Source organism: Leptonychotes weddellii, chromosome 12 (assembly GCF_054177405.1).
Source record: "Leptonychotes weddellii isolate Sample4059 chromosome 12, ASM5417740v2, whole genome shotgun sequence".
NCBI lineage: Eukaryota > Metazoa > Chordata > Mammalia > Carnivora > Phocidae > Leptonychotes > Leptonychotes weddellii.
The window spans coordinates 4,104,296-4,126,316 of record NC_138380.1 but is presented as its reverse complement, the minus strand read 5'-3'; the positions used below and the strand labels follow the sequence as shown (position 1 = coordinate 4,126,316).

General features: G+C 48.9%; 1 protein-coding gene across 8 annotated transcripts in view; it reads left to right on the top strand.

Annotated features, from left to right (window-relative positions):
• The window catches only part of ACTR3B (actin related protein 3B), a 72,769-nt gene extending 57,592 nt beyond the window's left edge, over positions 1 to 15,177 (top strand). For 7 of the 8 annotated variants that reach the window (XM_081799796.1, XM_081799794.1, XM_081799789.1 and 4 more), the window contains 3 exons: positions 12,569 to 12,694; positions 13,657 to 13,740; positions 14,287 to 15,177. In XM_081799796.1, coding sequence (XP_081655922.1) covers positions 12,569 to 12,694; positions 13,657 to 13,740; positions 14,287 to 14,382 — 306 coding nt within the window. In that variant the 3' untranslated portion in view covers positions 14,383 to 15,177. The remainder of the gene's footprint in view (positions 1 to 12,568; positions 12,695 to 13,656; positions 13,741 to 14,286) is intronic. The other variant, XM_081799788.1, reaches the window with a different exon arrangement.
• The last annotated feature ends 6,844 nt before the right edge of the window (positions 15,178 to 22,021 follow it).

The following is a 22,021-nucleotide window of genomic DNA, read 5'->3' as shown; positions in this document are numbered from 1 at the left end:
GGAGTGAGATCAGGAGGGCCTTTGTAGGGGCGCCGGGGGGGCTCAGGGTCGTGATCTCAAGGTCCTGGGGTCGAGCCCTACCCTACGTTGGGCTCCACGCTCAGTGGGGAGTCTGCTTCTCCCTCTCCCTGCGCATGTCCTCTCTCTGTTGCAAAGAAATAAATAAGATCTAAAAACAAAAACAAAGAAGGGCCTTTGTATGTGCTCCCAAGGAAATTGGGCTTAATTAAGACCAAATCTAGAATCTTAGTGAAAAAAGTGTTTTGAAGACTAGGCTCAGTAAGTATTTGTTCAGCTGTCAAAATAAACATTGAGTTCAAAATCTTATTTTAAGAGGTCATGGTGACCTGTGCTTTACAGACAGGGAAAGTAGTGGGAAACACTGTTTCTCTAACTTTGAAAATGCTGTTAGAGAAATAGGGCTGTTAAGGTGCTTTTTCTGTGCTAGATTTCTGCTGTGAGCTTTCTCTCAAGACCCGCGCGCGGGCTGTGGTAATCTCCTTCATGGGTCTGTTTCTTTTCTGTCAGTAAAGGATTTGATTTTATAATATTAAAATTTTATTATTTGTGGTGACCTGTGGACAGACTCCCTTCGAAGAACGTTTCCTTACTCTTCTGTGTGGGAATGGAGCAAGAACACTGCTGGGTAAATGCTCGTGCTTCTGAGCACAGAGCCATGGCTGTGAGCCTTATTGCCTCTTTTTGCAGTGAGATGGAGAGAATATGTTTATTGGTCATTTCACGGATTCCTCTGTTTCTGCTTCTGCTCCACCACCCCCTCCCCCCTCCAGCTCTGAAAGGGAAACAAGCACTAAACGAAACAGATGCTGCTTGAAAGCCAGACGTGAACTGTTAGGACAGCCCTCTGAACACTCACTTGGGTTAAAACTAGCCAGTTCCGTTACCATTTTGCTGCTCTTGAGACGCTAGGTAGGAAACCAGCCCCGTTCGCACGCAGGCCACCGGCGGCCGGTCAGGAACGCCGGCAAGTGTCCAGGCAGATCGTGCGCGGTCTCCTTGCCGCGCCCCGCTGCTCCCTGCACGTCTCGCGTCTGTCCCGTCGTCAGGAATCCCGCGGACCCGAGTCGGGAGCGACAGGCCGGCTCTCAGCGGGGCGGATGGTACACTGCCGATGATGTGGCCGAGGGGCTGAGGACCGGCCTCGTTGTGGCTCCTGAGTAACTTATTTCTGGCATCTTCGTGGGCAGGAGCAGCGCGCTGACTCAGGTGCAGGGGCCCAGAGGCTGGGTGGTGAGGTGAGGTCCGACTTCCTGTCTCTGTGTAACTTTGCCACTCAGGTTCTGCTTGGGGTGAGGGGAAAGGTGTATTTTTATAGTTGGATGTTGAGAAATTTTTTCCTTGGTTAGTTAAGGAAAAATAGAATTTTTGATCTCCTGTTTGTAATGTCCAGCCTGGTGGGTGATTTAAGAATTGTTCATCCTCCTCCGCCCGAGGGACTTGAACTAGTGCGTCCTCTAATTCCTGCTGCTTTGGGTGTAGCCCTTTTATAGCCACCGTGTGTTTTTTGCTCTGTTAGGAGAAGGGACGTCATTTGGCCTTGGTTGGCCCCCAGGGCAGGACTCCGTTCACCCTTTGGAGTTGTTTATCCTAAGCACTGCTGCACCCGCCCTGAGATTGTGCTGCATGTGTGTGCGGGGGGCGGGGAGGGCACACTGGAAGCGGCTTGTTATCAAGGTCCGCAGCATGTCCAGAGAGGGGTCACCCGGTTATTGAGAGGTCTCAGTGGAGCTGCTCTGTGGGGGCAGATGGAAGGAAATGGCTCTGAGGCACTTGAGAAGGCAGATTTGGTGGGGAGCCCCGAGGGCAGTTGTGTGGAAAGGGGTGAGCGGTGGTGCCGGTGGCCAGAGTGCGTGCGCGATGGGGGGGCTTCAGCTCTGCAGGGGACAGCTGTCCCACCCGCTGTCCGTCCCGCATGGCTGGGTCGGAACTCCCTGTGACGGGAGGGACGCCGTGTGCCCAGTGGTTGCAGTGCAGGGTGCGTGTGTGAGGTGGGGTCTGAGCCCTCCCCACAGCTTGTTCAGCTCTGTGACCTCGGCAGCTGCTTGACCTCACTGGACCTCAGTATCCTCATCGGCAGATGGGGCATATGGTCCCCACTTCGTGCCGCTGTTGGGAAGATCCGTGAGTTGGTACTTGGAAGTGCTTTCACCAGCGCCAGGCACGTAGTAAGCAGCATTACCACATTCCGTAAATGGCGGCTGGCGATGTTCTAGATGCCCTCGCATCCAGGCCCGGTCGACGGATCTTCAGGACCCATGGTGGGCTCCAGATGATCGACTTTTCTGTTTTTCAAGTTCCCAGGGATTTTCCTAGTTTCCTCTGCTCTCTCTTTGCAGCAGCTGCTGATTTGGGGATTGTTGTACAGCTGGGTTTAGCTGCAGAGTGGGGCGCCCCTTCCCTGGGGCCCCTCGCCTTGCTGCTGCGCGGGTCTCTTTGGTTTTATTGCTTAACATCAGAGCGGAGTTTCTTAGCCTTGGTGCTGTGGACATTCGGGCCGGATGATCCTCTTCCGTGGGGGCTGCCCTGTGCACGGTGAGAGCTTCAGCAGCACGCGCGGCGTGTACCCGCTGGGTGCCAGGAGCATCCCACCTCCCCGTTCCTGACTATCCACACATCTCCACACAATCCTGAATGCCCCCCGGGGGCAAACTCATCCCTGGTTGAGAACCTGTGCCCTAGGGAGAAGCGTGAGATGACCGAGGTTCAAGAATTTAGTAGAGATGATTCCATACTCTTACTCGTGGTTCCTGAATTACTTGCTGGAGTCCTTTTCCTTCCCTTCCTCCCTTTATTCCAGAGTTCAGTAAAGCCAACAACATCCTTTACTGTTGGGCCCCTCCACTCTCCCACAAACATTTGTTGAGGCCCCGCTGTGTTGCTACGCCTGTGCCGAGTGATGGGGTGCAGAGAGTGTAGCCGGAGAGCGGGGGTGAGGGTGGGCGTGCCCTGCTCGGTCCTGAGTGTGGCAGAGGGTGGTGATGGTCCCACCAGCGTTGGGAGCGCGCTCGTGCTCTGGATGCCAGCCCCGGGCCGGCCGCTGTGCACACCTCACCTACTTCAGTTTCCTTAAAAACCTCGTGGGCTACGTGATGAGGAAGTTCAAGTCCAGGGAGGTGAAAATGTTTGACCTTTGGTCTCAAAACCGGCAGAGGAGCGTGAGCTGCCCTTGGCCCATCATTCCTGGCGCTGGTGGAGTAGAGCAGAGGTTGGGGCTCAGACGGGAAGAGTTGGAATGCCTCGCCAGGAAAACAGCATCCCCGCAGTCCGTGTTTGCTCATCTTTTAGAATGCTGTGTTCTAGTTCTTTTCTTGCTCTGGCCTCGTATTCCTTTCAGGCAGGAGGATTTCCTGGAGCCTGGCTTTCTGCTGTATGCAGTATAAACAGTAGGCATATCTTCCTTTTCAAACTGTATCCCCCTCCATCGCACATGGCAGGCTCCCCATCCCCTGAGGCTCTGCGGGGCCGCGGGGCCGGGGAAGGAGTTGCAGCAGGGTCAGCGTGAGGGGTGCTGTGGGTGGGTGGTAGGCCCCGCCGGGCATCTAGGAGTACGCAGAGAGGTTACTGACTCCACGTTGTTGCCAGGCTCCGGGACCCACCCATTGGGTCACGGGTGTGGAGCACACACGTGGACGTGTCCCCAGTAGCTGTGGTGCTCAGAAGCCCAGGCGGGAGCCAAACACGAGAGCTAGACTCGTGACACGGTCCGGGCACCACAGACCTCCCCCCGGGGCTGCTGTGTCACGTGTCTGTGTGAAGGAAGCTGCTTGCTGGTGGGGAGGCATCGGAGCGGGGGTCCAGGACGACGGCTCTGTGTCCAGAGGGTGGGCAGTTCCTTGTGGGCGAGTGGGTTGAGATCAAGGGTTGGTCCTCCGTAAGTCCGTTGAGATTACTGGGCCACATTAGAATTTCTCAGCTCCCAGTGAGGCTTGGAACTGGGGTGAGGCCTGGAGCGCTCTGTGCATATCAGCCCCTGGGAGGGAGTCCAGTGTTTGATACGCTTGGCCTGTGCTTCCTTCCTCACATGGGCAGAGGGTGGTAAGGCAGGGAAGGTCTAGAGACCGCAGGTCCCTCCGGCCTCCCCCGCGCGTGGCTCGGTGCGGGGCCTGCCTCTTCAGCAAGTCCTCCATTCATCATAGCTTTCTGTTGGATTGCCCTGTTTGTAAAAATTCCACTTACAATAAAACAAACCCAGTTTCAAGGAGATTGGACAAGTCTACATAGCCATAGAATTGGCACCACAGTTAAGACAGAGAACGTGACCATCGCCCATACACGGTCCCCGTCCTCTCCCCGGCCATCCCTGTCCCTTGGCCCCGGCTGCTGGAGAGCACGGACCTGCTCTCCGTCACTGCACGTCAGACTTGACTTTCTGGGGCTGCATGCACGCGGAGTCATACGTGCACCCTCTGTTCCCTGTGCTCTGTTTGTGCTTTGGAGCTGCAGCGTACTCGTTTTTGTGCCAGTTAGCACTGCTGTATGATATCCCACAACGGATCTTTCCCCCCACCGATGCAGAATTTGGCTTGTTTCTAGGTTTTGGTTACCACAGAAAACCTGTGCTGAACATCTGGGTACAAGTCTGTGTGGATATGTGTTTTATTTCCCTTGGGCAAATACCTGGGAGTGCAATTGCTTTGTTACGTGATAAGTGTAGTTTAACTTTATAAAGACCAGCAGACTTTGCCCAGAGTGGTTGTGCCGTCTGTTCCTGTCTTAACCTGAACTTGCTCTGTAATGGATTTAATTAGTATGATCCTGATTACAGAGGCTGTTGACTGTCTTTTCATGTTGATCATTTGTGTACCTTCTTTTGTGAAATGTCTAAACTTTTTGCCTATTTTTTTAATTGATTTGTTTTATTGAGTTGTAAGAGTTGTGTTTTTCATTCTGGATACAAGTCCGTTGTTAGATATATGTGTGGCAAATATTTTTTTCCTAGTCCGTGGCTCGTCTTTTCATTTTCAAAGATAGTGGTATCTTTTGTTTGTTTGTTTATTTTTAAGTAATGTCTGCCCCCAACGTGGGGCTCGATCTCATGACCTGAGATCAGGAGTCACATGCTCCACTTACTGAGCCAGCCAGGCGCCCCTCTTAATGGTATCTTTTGAAGAACAGAAGTTTTTCACTTTATGAAGTCCAGTTTATCCATTTTTATCTTTTATGGTTAATACTTTTTTTTATGTGTCATCAAAGACATTTTTTGCCAACATCAAAGTCATGAAGATTAAAAAAATTTTCTTCTAGAGATTCTATAGTTCTAGCTTTACATTTAAGTCTGATCCATTTTGAGTTACACTGTGTATATGAAGGATGGTAGTGAGTGTCCACATCCTTCCATGGATATCAGTTATTCTAGTGTCATTTTTTGAGAAAGACTGTTCCTTCCCTATTGAAGTGCCTAGGCAACTTTGTCTAAAATCAGTTGGCTACATATGTATGCAGTGGCATTTTTATTGCATGAATGAGAAATTGGATTTTACATATTATTTCTCTGAAGGCAACTCAAGATCTTGCAATGCTTCTAAAGTATCATAATGAACATTCATGTTCATACTCTGGTGAATTATTTCTTAATTAAAAAATCCATTACAGAGATATGACAAATAATTGCAGTAACCCTAGACTGGCTCCTGGACTGGAGGGATAAAATTGCTATAAAGACTATTAATAGGTCAAGTGACAAAACTGGAATGGGGATAATAGATTGGATAAAAGTTTTGTGTTCATGTAAGTTTACAAAGTTGACAGTTGTGCTGTGGTAACGTAAGAGAATGTCCCTGTTTTTAATAGATACACACTAAAGTATTTAGGAATAAAGGACTGTGATGCATATAATTTACTCTCAAATGAGTAAAGGAGTGTGTGCGCGTGTGTGTGGAGAGAGTGCCAACGATGGAACAGATGTGGTTAAGTATTCACAGCAGGTAAATCTGAATAAAGGGTGTGTACCACTTTTGCTACCTTGAAATTACTTATTTCCAAATGGAAAGTTTTTTCTTTTCAAATAAAAAGTAAAAAGAAATCCATTACATCAGATTTTAATATTTGCCTTCTCCAAAAAAGTAGGATTAAATGTATTAAAATAGCCGTTAACGGTGATTTTTTAAAAAAAGCTAGGTTACTGTGCTTATCTTGTTTGAAATGTAAATAGGAATTGAAAAATAAATGGCCATTTTGGATGTAATCTACTCAGTGTTTAAAGTATTTTATGATGATGGCTTATGTTGCAAATTCTCTGTCTCTGAAACCCAGCTCTGAGTTCTCTTGGGTAAACTGGCCTAATTGAAATTTTCTGTTGATAGTTTCTATTTCTTAAAATATCTTTAAGTACCTAGTTTGATTGATGTGAGTGATTTAAAGTTACTAAGAGCCCTGTGCACAAGATCCCTGCGTATGTCTTAGTCAAGAAGACAGGATCACTGTTAAGTTCAGGCATCACTTCAGGGACTTAATGTCAACCCAGCTGTGTTTTACTAAGTACTATTTTGTATTTGATCTATTTTCTGCCACAACAAAATCAACAGAAGAAGCCTTATAATCTGCCAGATACAGATGATCTATTCCAGGGCAGAAATGAGAAAGGATTTAGAGTGAAATCAGTATAGCCAGTAAGTTCTCATAAAGTGATGCTTAGTTGATCTGGTCAATGAGAGCCATCCTGTCCATTTACCATGGTCAGCGAGAACCATCTTGTCCATTTACCCTGGTCAGTGAGAGCCATTTTGTCCGCTTGCAATGGAGAGTGAAAGCTACCTTGTCCACTTAATGATGGCCAGTGAGAACTATCTACTCCACTTACCCTGGTGAGAGCCATTTTTTCCATTTACTGTGGTCAGTAAGAGCCATCCTGTCCACTTACCATAGTCAATGAGAGCCATCTTGTCCACAAGGGGGACCCATTGGTGTTTTATCTCACCACTTGTCCCTCTGAGTGTCTTTTTTTTTTTTTTTTTTTAAGATTTTATTTATTTATTTGACAGAGAGATACACAGCGAGAGAGGGAACGCAAACAGGGGGAGTGGGAGAGGGAGAAGCAGGCTTCCCGCTGAGCAGGGAGCCCGATGCGGGGCTCGATCCCAGGACCCTGGGATCATGACCTGGGCCCAAGGCAGCTGCTTAACGACTGAGCCACCCAGGCGCCCCGTCCCTCTGAGTGTCTTAATTGACTTAGTTCAGGGATTCGTTTTTCTTCATCTCTAGTCATACAGTGAAGTTTAAATATACATTTGCACACAGAATATTCTATGTAAGTAAATCTTATTACAACCTGGATTCAGACCACCCCTACTTTAGTCTCTTCAGTTCTGCTTTCTGCTATCTGTCCTGTTCCACATTCCTATCATTTGTTGAGTATCTTCTGAGCTTATGATGTTGTTTTCTAAACTTTCTGACCTCTCCAGAATCTTCTTGATGGGTAGAGCTATCTTGAATCTTGCCAGTATTCATGCTGGTATTTTCTTCAGGTTTCCTTGTGTTGCGCAGTGTCCGAGTTCACGGTCTTTGACCATATTAACTGTGCTGACTTAGAGTATAATAACAGTGTGGATGGAGCTCCAGCCTGTGATTTTGAGCTCATATGCATTTCACAATGAGGACGAAATAATTCTGGATAACAAGCAAAGCAATGGAAAAGAGGGTTGTTTGTCTTTTACCTGTCACTGGGTGTGACCTTGCCTTGTAGATTCTCCTGAGATGGACGCCTGCTCCCCAGATGACTCCTCTCTTTTTCAGGGACCTGTTGGGTGGATGCATGTATGTAGCTCTCGTTAATGGTGATGAGTGGGCACCTGGGGGTAGTTCCGCCAACGATGCAGGGACCCTGCTTCCAGAGCCAAATCACTGCCAGTTCAAGAGCATCCAGAGCTTGGGCTTGCACTGACCTTCCTGGGCACCTCTCAAGTGATAATCAAGATTCAGTCACAGAGGGGTGCCTGGGTGGCTCAGTTGGTTAAGCGTCTGCCTTCGGCTCAGGTCATGATCCCGGGGTCCTGGGATCGAGCCCTGCATCAGGCTCCCTGCTCGGCGGGGGGGCCTTCTTCTCCCCCTCCCTGCTTCTCCCCCCTGCTCATATTCTCTCCCTCTTTATCTCTGTGTCTCGAATGAATTAAAAAAAAAAAAAAAAAGAACAGTCACAGAGCCATTTCTTTCTCATGCAAGAAACAAACAGTTCCTTTTTAGAGAAAAATCTGAAATGAACAACTTTAAAATGCTTTTAGGAGATTCACGATACTAACTTTTTAAAATGTAAATCTCCACAGTGATAGAAAGTTGTGTTTTAAAGTTTCATTTTTTACATTTTCTAACTTTTTTGAGATCTCTCAGGCCCCTTTGGGAATCTCTAGATTCCTGGGATTCGGACATTTTCTTCCAGTCTGTGAATGAACTTGCAGCACCCAGGTACAGTCTCTGCTCTTTGGGGCTCCAGAGGTCCTTTGTTGGCACCTGTGACAACAGGTGTGCATGGAGGAGCCTAGGAGGTTCAGTGGTGATCACGGCAGACTCCAGGCTGTCGAGGTTTGTTGTGTAGGGAAGGAAGGATGGAAAGAAGGAATTCAAAATGAAGACTAAGCATTCTTGCATAAACTCCAGTCTCATTTAACCCTCTGCCCTATTTTGTCTGAAGCCAGTTCTAATGTGTTCAACTTTCCTATTTGTCTGCCCCTAGAAACTTGCCCCTTCCTACCTGCCCAACCTTTAGTGCGTGGAGTTTGAGGCAGTCGGGAAGATACATCCCATGTAAGAGCAGTCTGGGCATGGGAGAACAGGGGTAGCAGAGTGACATAGGGCAAGACGAGGACAGAGCGGAGCACAGCACGGTTCTATCCAGCCATTCAGGAAGGGCCTAGAACCAGAGGAGAGAGGGACGGCTTAATCTGTGACAGGAGTCACAGGGCCTCTGAGACATGTGATCAAAACCAGTGAGTTTTCCCGAGAGCCCAGCTTTTCCTGACACTGAGACCTGAGAGAAGCTGCTGCTGCTTTTTTTTTTTTTTTTTTTTTAAAGATTTTATTTATTTGACAGAGAGACACAGCGAGAGAGGGAACATAAACAGGGGGAGTGGGAAAGGGAGAAGCAGGCTTCCCGCAGATCAGGGAGCCCGACACGGGGCTTGATCCCAGGACCCTGGGATCATGACCTGAGCCGAAGGCAGATGCTTAACCGACTGAGCCACCCACGTGCTCCTAGAAGCTGCTTCCTCAGACCTTCACTGAGAGTACCTTCTCCACCCATCTCTACTACCTTCTCCACCCATCTCTACTAGTGAGAAATTCACTGCTCTGTCTGGTGGCCTGTGCTGAGGGCAGGGAGTCTAGATTAATGGTCCTTTGGGTGGATACCAAGAGGACACCGAGCACCCAGGTAGCTCTCTGATGGCCTGTTTTGATGTAGTAATAACACTGAGATCACTTAGAAGCGTGAATGAGCTGCATGCTCTTCACATTGTCCTTCAAAATAACCACCACCCAGTTTGGAGATTGGGCAGCAGAAAATTCTTGGTTCATAGTATTGGGTATTCAGTTAAAAGCAGTTCCATATCTTTTGACAGTCATCTGAGGGCAGGATAACTCACAGAGTCTTCCTGTGACTTTCAAGGAGCCACTGTGGCCCTCTTCCCTACACTGAGATGGGCCATCGGGGGCTCCCAGACAGACCCGGGCTTCCTCAGGAACCCGCGGGGCCCCGCCCGACACGGGGTTGTTTTGAGTTCATGCCACAGAGCAAGGCTGTGGTCATCTTAGCCTGGAAAGGTTTTAGAGGAGTTGTCTGTGGTGGAATTTAAGAAATCAAAGTAAGTGAAAAACAATAGCAAAAAACTGAAAACAAGGCATGTCAGTAAAAGCACACTTAGAGATGTCAGATTTCAGGCAGGTGCTGTCCTTGGGCACCCCCCCGCCCCGCCAAGCTCCTGCTGAATTCTTCTGTGATAGAAGCTGAGGTCTTTCCTTCCAGAAGATAGTCAGCCGGTCTGACCAGCATTTAGAAAGCAGGACCAGTTGCCAGTTGAGGCTTGGTCTAGCATACGATGACCAAAATGTCAAGAATGCTTTTAAGTTGTGATTCTTTTTTTTTTTTTTTTAAAGATTTTATTTATTTATTTGACAGAGAGAGACACAGTAAGAGAGGGAACACAAGCAGGGGGAGTGGGAGAGGGAGAAGCAGGCCTCCCGCCGAGCAGGGAGCCCGATGCGGGGCTCGATTCCAGGACCCCAGGATCATGACCTGAGCCGAAGGCAGACGCTTAATGACTGAGCCACCCCGGCGCCCCTTAAGTTGTGATTCTTAACAGCAAACAGATACATAGTTTGTGTCCCCAGGTGACAACACCTCTCTGAAAGGAGATGGGTTTTACTTTATCTGGTCCATCAGGCACTTGGTCCTGCAGGTCTTACCTCTTGGTGGTGTCATGCACGACCGTCAGTGCCCAGGGTGACCCCCAGTTCTGTGTGTCTGTTGCTCTGACTGTGGGGGATGCCCCCTTGACTCTGACAGGAACCAGACCCCCTCCTGTTGTTTCTGAGAGAGTTCTCCCCAAGGAGACAGAGCGCAACAGTGATTATTCATGACACTGATCCTGGGATGGGATGTTGCTTGAAAGATCTGGGTTTGCAGCTCGTCAAGAACAGACGGGTGCCTGACTGTGTGTGTCTGTGTGTGGGGGGGATCAGGAGAAGATTGCCCCTTAAGAAATGGAAGAGGCTGGGCTTCCTGGGGACTGAGCCCACACTTTGCTAAGAGCAGTCAGGTTTGTGTGCATTGAAGTGCACAGGTGGGGACTGGCCGTGCACCATTCTGGTGGCCAGGACCCTTCCGCGGTGCTTCATCTGATGTGTTTATTCCTAGATGCTCTCTGAGGAGGGCTTCCCTGCCTAGGGTGTCTGCAGTGTGCGGTGGTGTTTTCCTTTCAGTAGAAGGTTGGAAGAAGGGGGGACAAGGGCAGCACCGTGGTGTAGGTCAGGGCTCTGGGCTCCCATAGTGCTTCTCCCGCTAGGGAGGGCCGTGGATGTCTAAAGTCAGAATCCCCCCTCATTCCTGGCCTTAAAGGCCAAGCCCAGATCCTCTCTCTCTCTCTTTTTAAAGATTTATTTATTTGAGAGAGAGAGCGTGCACATTAGTGAGCGGCAGCAGGGAGGAGCAGAGGGAGAGGGAGAGAGAAAATCTCAATCAGACCCCCGGCTGAGTGTGGAGCTCGGTGAGGGGCTCGATCTCATGACCCTGAGATCATGACCTGAGCTGAAATCAGGAGTCAGACGCTTCACCCACTGAGCCACCCAGGCGCCCGCAGATCATTTCTTAAAAGTAGCTTGTACGTGAGACTTTTGAAGGTGATAGAAGATGTGAGTTCAGTTTGGTGGCCGCTTGCTGATGGCTTCTCCTGGCCCATCCCCAGCTAAGGCCCCCTGAAAGCCTCAGCCTCTGGCAGTTCTCTTCAGCCCAGTGACTGGAGGGCGCGTTCTGGTTGATGGGCAGTCTGCTGATAGGTCATGAAGGTGATATTTCTCTGTGCAGACCCTCAGGGGTGGAGTTGGCGTGGGTCCAGGTAGGAGACAGGATCACCAGTGGCCTCTCCTGGCCCCTGCTCCTGTCTCGTCCCGTCTCTGATCTCACCTGTCTCGTCCCGAGTCTAAGTGGGTGCTGGGCTGGCTGTTCGCAAGAGCGGCAGGGGTCAGGAAAGGGGTACTCTAACGCCATGTCATGTCACCTGTGATCTGGGCCAACTGGGACAGGGAGGTGTGCTTCGCCCTTCTGTTCATGTGGGGAGGGATCGACTGTTGGGACGGAGCTTACCCGAGGAGTCCTGCAGTCCCTGCTGGTATCAGAGCAGGGGTAGGTCCGGTGTTGATGAAGTAGGGCTTTCTGGCTCCGGGAAGGAGCCTTCTGTACAGTTTCCTCAAGTGATGTTTTCTGTAAAAAAATTGTCAGGACATGCCTACTTTCGCTTTCATTGTCCTAAATAATATCCTGTAGCCTGAAAGAACACATTTGTCTCTCATCAAAATCTGATGAGATTTAGTAAAGCCCCCTCCCCCCCACGCAGGCTTCTGTTGGCCACCGAGCAGAATGTGAGTGGTGGAGGCCAGTGGGCAGCTCCCAGTGGCCCCCAAAGGCACCCTCCCTCCCTGGCCTCACGCTTCTAAAAATGTTCAAGTATTAATTGGAAGACTTCCCCCCCCCCCGTAATTATTAAGGCAAAATAACTAAAGATCCACTGTTCCTTTGGCCTTAGATTATTCTAGCAAGTCAGTTTGTTGGTTCATAGTGTGTTTGGGCCTCCTGGTCCTTGTGAAGTTCTCTCATTGCTGAAGGAGCACGTGGAGCAGAATTTCTGCTTTCACTTGGTTATTGTTGAGGAAAAGTACCGAGAGGCCGAATTTGTGGTGCAGGAACAAGACACGGTGGACGCTCTTTGACAGCAGTGACTTTGCTTCAGCTTTATCTTCCCACGTGGGTCGCAGGGTGTTGCTCACAGGAGCAGGGGGCGGGTTACCAGGACGGCGTGGGTGGGTGATTTCATCAAAGGAAACCCCTCTGCTTTGTGTCTTTTAGAATGTCGTTCTTTCAGGAGGTTCAACGATGTTCAGGGACTTTGGACGTCGGCTGCAGAGGGATCTGAAACGAGTGGTGGACGCCCGACTGAGACTCAGTGAGGAGCTCAGCGGAGGCCGGATCAAGGTAGGGGGCGGGCGGGACGGGCGCGCTAGCCTGGCTGCTCTGGCCCCCTCCCACGGCTGGTCTCCCCCTGACCGATGAGCGAGCGGCGGGGGCCTGAAGTCGGAACAGGTTCGAGGCACTGTCTCAGCTGCACCATGAGATTACGTTCGGAGATTTGCTGTCTGACTCCTTCCAAGTGTCGCTAAGGCCGAGGGCCACTGGGCTGGCGGCAGCTGCCCGGCGCCCACGCCGACCCGCACCTGCTGGTTTCTCTGCCTTGCGAGAGACGGGGCCTGTTGTGTGATGACCAGCATCTAGGGAGAGGCGGTCCGTGTGCCGTGAGGGGCTTCACGTCCTTTGGAAACGTTCTCATTAAACGACAATAACCAATAGTAGCAGGGAGTTTCAGTGTGTGTCCCTCTGAGGTGATCGTTCTTCATGAGCGGGTGATGTTCCCTGGGCTTCCAAGCAGGACTGGGCTCTGGTGTGGGGTAAGTGGGAGCAAACATGCACCCTTTAACCTAGCAGATCACACTCTTGGCAAAGGGTCATTTTCACAGTAGATTTGGGACACGTAGTGTTTGGAATTAGCTCTACGATGCTAAAACATCTAATTGGTTTAGTAAAAAAAAAAAAATCAGTTGCGTTAGTTGCTTGGATTTTTTACCGTTAAAAATGCCTTTAGCGTTGTGAACGATACATGCTCCTTGACTGGTGTGCTTTGATCCCTGCACCAGCCGGACAGGGGCCGGCGCTGGGTGGCTTTGGCCATGGGAGTGGCTCAGACGCTTCCTTTCAGAGTCACACGTGGCTCATGCCACCCCAGAGGGACTTGAGCACAAGGGACGGGCCTCGCGCCATCAGCTGGGAGGAGGCCCACGTCGGTCGCCACTCACAGCAGAGCTGTGCTCTTGTCTGCAGACAGGTTATCAGGCGACCTGTCGTCTCGCCTGGCGAGTGACCTACGTTACTCTCCTTTCCAGCCGAAGCCTGTGGAGGTCCAGGTGATAACGCATCATATGCAGCGCTATGCGGTGTGGTTTGGAGGCTCCATGCTTGCTTCAACTGTAAGTCCTTTTCTAGACTGCTCTGTATTTTCATTCCCGCGCTCTTTGTTGAGTTTGAATAAATGTTGTCCCGTGAAGGTTAAATAGTGTGTGTTCGAATCATGTGTGGCTCTTTTAGTTCCGGGAGATAGAAAAAATGTCTTAGAGGTAATTTCAGCTGCACGGCTAATTCTTGCTAAAAGGAGTTACAGGTAATATGGATAAGTGAAATCCAGAGACAACCTCAGACATCTTGCATTAATCATTAATTCCAGTGACTTTTTCAAGTAATTATTCCTTTTTCTCCTCAAATTTGTGAGTAGCCAGTGAATTGCTAATTTAGGGTGAGCATGTAGCTGGTCCTAAGTGGGGGCTGAGTACATTTTAAAGAAATGAAATGAAGTCCTGGTTCGTAGCTCAGGCCTCGGAGGGGCGCAGACCTTCCCGCAGGGGTCTGGCTAAGGAGTGGGGTGCCGGGTCAGGAGAGTCTCTGGCTTGCATCACGGTGTAGGACTCTGACCTCCTTCTGGGAAGGTCTCTCGATGCCCTCTAACCGCTGCCCCCCAGCCCGAGTTCTTCCAGGTGTGCCACACCAAGAAGGACTACGAGGAGTATGGCCCCAGCATCTGCCGCCACAACCCCGTCTTCGGAGTCATGTCGTAGCGTCCGCCTCGACACGGTCACCCGGGCACGTCGCGCCGGTGAGCAGGCACGTCAGGGCCGCACGAGACCGCAGCTCCTGTAAATAGTGGCGTTTGTGTCGATGTCGAGAAGCGTGCTTGCGTCGCCGAGTGCATGAGGCCGTCCAGTGCACGCATCCGTGTGCCCGCTGTCCGACGGCCCGCCCCGCCCCCTGCCTCCCCCTCCCGTCCCCGTCCTCCCCGCCTCCCCAGCTTCTAGTTGGCGAATTGAATTCTGGAGGAATTCACCTGTGACTTTAAAAATTGTTAGGGAAAAAACGGAGAAGATGACGCAAAATAGTCCCCCCAGGAAAGAATATGGGGCTGCAAACCCTTTTCCTCCCGGCCTATTTTTGTAAATAAAATGTTATAAACTTGAAATACAAATTGATGTTTATATTTCCTATCATTTTGTATTTTCTGGTATTTGGTACAACTGGCTGATCCTAAGCACGAATAGATATTGGTGTCATGGAGTGCCGTAAAAAAACGTTTTAATTGTGAGGCATGTTCTGATATGTCTGTAGGCAAACAAAATAAAACAGCAAACTTTTTTTGCCACGTTTGCTAGAAAATGATTACACTTTCTTGGAGTGACATGAAGTTTCAACACTAAACACTGTTGTATGAGAATCATTACAGATAATGTATCTTTTCATTTTCCTGTTTGAACTTTCTGGAAGTGTTCTATGGAAGATGCCGGTTTGCTGTTGGTGAGTGTTGGATGAAATGCTGCCTTGCACCCTCGTAATAAAAGCACTTAGACTCTTTATAAAGATTTCCTGCTGTGCTGTGCTGGTCTTTTGGTTTTCCCCTCTGTGCCCATTACTTCTTTTGAAGAAGGCTGAAATTTGTTTCCTGTCACTGGAGGATTTGGTGATTGGTACCAAGCTTGCGGAAGGAGATTTCCCAGAGGGACGAGGACTGCCTGTCCTCATTGACCGCTCCGTCCCCCCGGGGAGTCCGGGAAGTGCTGTGGGGTGTGTGGGGGGGATGCTTCTACGGATTTCCAGCAGCCCTTGCTAGGAATTCAGAATCCTTGCTAAGCTTTCAGTAACTGCTCTGACATTTGCTGCGTAGATCGCTGGCTTGAAAGGTACTTTGTTAAATTAAGGGATCTAGGGTTGCTCCATTCTTCGTGTAATACTGACATTACTTTTTAAACTGTTACGGTGTTTGTTTTAAGTCATGACGTAGGTTTTATTCTCTGAAAATTTGCCTTCATCAAGAAAGATTTAGTTTCATTGTTTAAGTTTAGAAGCAAGTATGAGAATAATAATGTAAATTCTCCGCTGAGCATGGGGAAATCCAAGTTCTCCATGCCGAAGGCAGTCCCTGCTTATTTCTGATTAATTGTCAGTGACCCCAGACCCTCGGTCTCCCCACTGGAGAGTCTCAGACCACTTGGTTCTCAGGATCACTAGACTGTTTCGGTTTCTCATGGTTTCTCCAGCCACTATCGCACCGAGTTCCGGGCCGATCTGTATGCCTTCAGACGCGCACACCCATGCATCCCACGCGTGGTCGCAGGAGTGCTGTGTGCGGTGCGACTTTGCTAAGTGCAGGCTACGCAGGACCTTATTTAATCTTAACAACAGCCCTAGGAAATCGGAATTACCGTGATCCCCATTTTCCAGATAGGAAACCATGGCTGAAAGAAATTCAGTGCCTGCTCACGAGCACAGCTAGGAAGCAGAGAAGTCATGACTCCCATCTGTTCTGAAGGGTGCCATAACCGTCCTAGTAAGAGTAGGAGAATAACGGCAGTCAGGTGGGAGAGTGGGTGGTCAGACCCAATGGCGTGAGTCTCTCGAATGAATTCCCTTAGATACTGGAATAAAAAGAGTTTGGAAATGGCCATGAGGAGCTATAAAGTATTCCCCCTCTGATCCAAATCCTTTGGTAAGTAATGTGTTCTAGGAAGCCACCCACATAGGACATTTTGATGTTGAATTATTTTCATTTTTGTTCATAATGCTTTGCCAACGTATGTTTTGTTACATGCATTGACTTTGTTGTATTTCACAAGTAAGATAAAAAGAGTTGTTTGAGCGTTTAGAGCTGTAATGGGCCCACAGTAAGTATGCAATAAATCTTTGCCATTGTTATTACGTTATAAAGCAATTATTGTGTCCTGAGAGCCCTCCTCATCACAATTGCATTAAAAAATAGTTTCGGTGGGAGAAAAGAATTTTAGGTTTGTGAACTAAATGGCCTTTAGAACTTTCAGTAAGAAAATATTTTAAAAAGCTCTCTGTATAGAATTGTAGGATCTAAACATCACCTGGCCTTTTCTTAGTATTACATTGCTGATACAACTGAATCACTTTTATTCATGTAAAAGTCACCCTTTGCTGTGGGCACAGCCGTTGTCTTCCCACCGAGCTCTGTGCTGTGAGCCCTCCTTCTACAATCAGCACGAAGATGTCCTCGGTTTGGGTGAGGCATATTCCACGGACGGGCTTTATATCACTGGGTGATCTCGGCGGCAGGACGGTACCAGCATCCTGGAGTGACCGGCCCCCAGAAGGGTTCCGTTTCCCTGGAGTGCTCCAGCACCCCCTTTGGATGAAGCCCCCATCGAGCCAGCTTCTCCTTACCCATGCACCACTGATGCCCTATGCCCCTCCCCAGACTGAGGTCCTTAAAAATGGGGAATGATCTTTGTACCCCCAGGACCTCCCAACGCCCAGCAAATACTGAACCGAATTCCTGTTCACATGGAGACTCCCTCGCTGGTTTCTCCAGGCTGCATGTGCTCTATACCGAGAAGTGTTACGTGTTTGGGGAACCTTGTAAGAGAGCTGGTTTTCCAGTGTCTGGGACGTTAACTGTCATTACCTTAAGACTGCTAAGGATATAAAATCTAGCTCTAAACAGTGACCCCGGTAGGCGTTCTGTGTACCTGGAAGGCGGATGTGCGATGCTGTAGCATGTGTCTGAGCGTGGGCACGGTGATCTTGAAGACCTGAGTGTACTTTATGGTAGTAATAGCCAGTTCATTCTCCAACTTAACTAATATGAATAAAGAGCTCTCGTGACTGAAGCACCGATTGTTCTGTGATTAATTCCTTCTTTATGATCCCTCCGTTCTATCCCATTTGTAAAAATTACGGTTGTGCCAAACAAGCCTGTGAGGTTAATCAAGTGCTCAGCTTATTTAAAACCACAGGAGAGCCCCATTAAGAATATTTATCTGTTAAATAATTCTTTACTTAATTGAAGAATATTTCATAATGTTTCTTTTAAAAGTTGCTGTCAGGCTTGTTAAGTAGAAATATAAATTGATTGGCAAAATAATTGTGTGGGTCTCTAATTGGCAATTACATCAATTTCACGTGGTCAGATGGAAATAAATCTTTTTAAAAAGGGGAAAAGAAACTACAGCTTGATATTGGTATCATGGAAGGAGGTTTCTAATATTGAGATGTTAGTTCTTTCTACCCTGTATTATGTCTCAGAAGTCAGCGGTTTATTCCCTGGTTGACTTCTCAGGTTTCACCGTTTTGTTTTTAGCTTGGGCTGCTATGGATGATTTCTAATCATGTGTGTGTGTGCAATAAATGTATATTAATTTAGTAGGACTTGCTAAAAATTTCAGAATTTTGTAATTGATAAAAAGGAATATAACTTTAAATTATTAAAAAATTAATAATCACAAACCTAAGGGTTTATGATGTCAAAATATAAATGATGTGCTCTGGCTGTATTTTCAATATTAAGGAGTCAGATCAGCTGTAATAATTGATCAGAGCTCCATTTAATTCACCCTTGGCCGCATGTGCACTTCTACAGATAAATTCTCAAGTTTCCCACTAGACCCACTTTGGCCTTGAGTAGTCTTTCTTCCCACTTCTGGTTTGTGCTTGGCAGCGGTGCCCGGATGATAGAGGTCTTCAGCGAGGGGCGCTCTGTGTCGTTGGCTCATGACAGTGTAGTGGAGCTGGGGGTGTGGGGCACAGAACAGGTTGTGTGAGATTCCGACTTCTCACCCCAGTGCTGCGCCTGGCTGGTCGTTGGTCCCGTGAGTCCCAGGTCACTTCTGTAAGCGCCTGTGAGCTACGGTGTGCCAGTCAGGGGTGCGGTGCCGACGGACACGGGTGTCCTCTCCCAGGGAAGAGATGGACATTAATTACAGAGTCACACACTGTGACTGACCATGGCGGGGCCCTGGGGGCGAGGCGCCGGGTCTGGGGACACACAGGGCCTGAGCCAGCACGGGAGTTGGGGGGGCCTGGGTGGAGGCTCCCAAGCGAGCGGTGTTCAGCTGAGATCCTGGGAGTGCGTGGAGGCCAGTGAAGGATGCGCGGGGAGCAGGCGTCCAGGAGGAGGTTTCCACGGCAGTTTTAAAGGCAGCGCTAATAGCCTGGTATGGAGGGCAGCGAGGAGGTAAGGGTGTCCGAGGCGGGGCTGGGGTGAGAGTTTTGGCCTTTCTCTTAGGAATAAAGCCCTTAAGAAGTACAGAGGGATTCTCAGATTTGCACAGACACGCCTGGGAGTTTCTACCAAGAGCTGTAGCTTTTCTCGAGTCACGGGGCAGACCTAGAACAGGGCAGGTGACGCGAGCTGGACCGGAATGCTGCTCTGGAGCTCGAGAATGGGCAGCTCCAGAGAAGTCCGCACGAGACCAGATGGCCTGGGAGGCACTGACAGGAAGGAGAAGCTGAAAGCTTTATGTCTTACTCTGTAAAACAACGGGCAGAGTTGAGGAGGAGTGTCAGGAGGGAGTCAGAAATCAGAATGGCCAGATCCTGTGATCTTTAGGTGAAGGTAGGGAGCAAACATTTTGAAGTTTAGGGATACTAAAATACGTAGCTGGTGGACGCAGTTTTCAGTCTTAAAATGGAAAGATAATTTCTCTGGCTGTATTTAGAAATAGCAAGGTCTTTTTGTATCCTTAGCGTGGTGCTCTTTTTGCAGAAAAAGCTACTGTGATTTGTCCATTACCGGTGATATTTGAGAACTGTCAAAGCATTTTGGATAACAGCGTAGTGCAGAGAAAGGACTCATAATAATAGTTAGAAATTAGCTACTTAGTGAGATAAATTGTGAGGTGTAACGGTGCCAACGACCGACTGAAGCTGTTCCGCTGACGTGTCTCGTCTCAGTTGGGCTCGTATATGAACTTGGGTTTCTGACTTGCAGTGGTTTCCTTGAACTGAATCAGTATGTTCTAACATTATTCATTAGGTCTTATGTCCACAGTAAATTAAACTTTATAGGTAATCGAAACATTATTACATGATAGAATTGCAGCTCTCTGCGGGAGAGTGTAAGAATGTTATTGCGATAGGGCACACAAGTTAAATGTCCCCTAATGGCAAAGGTCGATAGCATTATAAACTTTCTAGAAATACGCAGCTTATGTCCTGGTTGATTGACTGTTGAGTAACTTCTTAGAAAGTTTAATTAAATTAAGGTTTTTTTTTTTAACGTAATTTCTGCACACAATGAGGGGCTTGAATTCACAACCGCAAGATCAAGAGTCGCATGCTCTTCTGACTGAGCCAGCCAGGAGCCCCTTTTTAATTAAGTCTTTATTTTAATTCCAGTGTAGTTAACATGCAGTGTTCTGTTAGTTTCACGTGTACAGTATAGTGATTCAACGACTCCGTGTTCACCGTGTGTGTGTGCTCTGTAATCCCTTCATCTGTCTCCCCCATCCCCCGCCCCCCCTCTGCCAACCCCCAGTGTGTTCTTTGTAGTTGAGGGTCTGTTTCTTGGTTTGTCTTTTTTTCCTTTTGCTCATTTGTTTCTTAAATTCCACATATGAGCGAAATTACGTGGTATTTGTCTTTCTCTGACTGACTTATTTCGACAATTGAGTAGCTTTTAAAGGGCCGATAGCACTTGCACGGAGACTTTGTAAACAGCGTGGTTTCCAGGTGGGAGCGTGCTCAGTAGCGTATTGTGGTCACCAGACCACGCACGGTGACGTGTGTGAGGGGTTTGCGGTGCCGGCGCCCCGGGAAGTCCTTCTACTCATGACGCGCTGAGAGTGGGTGCCTGATCTCATGGCCAGTAACAATATTGATGGGGCTTTGTTTTCAGGGTTTTGTTCTTTGCTTGTCAAAAAAAAGCCATTGATACATTCACACAAAAGGACACACAGTTTTGAGCTTATGGTTTTCTTCTTAAATCTTAAACTCCACCTTTATGATGGGTTGCTCTGGAAGGCCTGGGGCTGGGAGTACTGCAATTCAGTCTACTCAGTCCCTGCCCAGACGGAGGCGGTGCTCGTGGCCAGTTTGAGCAGAGCAGGGAGTGGGTTTGGTGTTCTCACCCCAGGGTCAGAGATGGGTCCTTGGGATGACGAAGTACAGCCCGTCAGACCAGCCCATTCGCCGCTGCCTCCCCTCCCGATGACCTCGTCCTCTTGAGGAGCTGTGCTAAGTGACTGATGGCGCGTGGGGTGGTCGGAGGCTCGCTGGGTACACGGGAGTCACACCTGCGAGCCCCCTGTGGAGGAGACCAGCGAGTTACGGGCAGTCCTGCTCACCGTGAGCCGCGGTGTAATACTAAGGGGTGGCCTCTGAGTGCGCTTGCTCCAGCAGAGGTAGGAGAAACAGGTCCCGGGGCCAAACCTGCTTGAGAAGCCTCGTGTGCAAGTGCAACATGTCTCTTCATCGAGTGGACGAGAGCTTCTAATGAGCGGGGAAGCATGGCGTCCTCCTGCGCAGGAGCCCCATGGACTAGTACGAAGGCCTCCATGTCGGCCACCTCCCGCCAGGCCGGTGATGGCTCTCGGGCCCGGGCTCCTGAGGCCACAGTTTGGGAGACCCATCTCTGAGGGGTCCCCTTGGAAGAGCTGCCCTCCGAGGGGGCTGCCGATGGGGGGCTGCCCGTGTTCCTGCCCTTGGTAGACCGTCGAGTGAGAGAGAAGTTGAGGGTTCTAAAGAGGAGTTTTTTCCCTTTGGAATATTTTATTTTGCTTTGAAGAGACATCGTGATTGTGGTTCTGATGGTCACTGGTGGTAAGTAAGGAACATTAAGTGGCAGAGGGTATTTCGATACTTTGCGGAGAGATGAACAAAAAGGGCTGTCTCATGTTTCTTTTTGTAGTTGATCATTTCTCATGCTCACACTCCTCTAAGACAACGCAGACGTTCTGTCTTACTCTCTTCAGACTGCATTCAGGCAGACATTTGTTCCTTAAGGACGTAATTTTCATTTATTAGAATTCTATCTCAAATATAAACAAAATGCCCCAAAGGGAAGGGATTTAGAGGTGCCAGTGATTCCTACAGTATTAACCGCGTGGTAATCACTCTGACATCTGATTTCTATTTTTTAGTGAAAACAACCCCCTTTCATGAGCAGGATAAGAATAAGAATGACGTGATGCTCTGCTGACTCATCTTTTGTTCCCGAGTAAGAACCCCCAGTTTTCTCTACATTAAGTTGTGTGCTCTGGGGAACATTCTTTTTTTTTTTTTTTTTTTTTAAAGATTTTATTTATTTATTTGAGACAGAGAGAATGAGAGACAGAGAGCATGAGAGGGAGGAGGGTCAGAGGGAGAAGCAGACTCCCTGCTGAGCAGGGAGCCCGATGCGGGACTCGATCCCGGGACTCCAGGATCATGACCTGAGCCGAAGGCAGTCGCTTAACCAACTGAGCCACC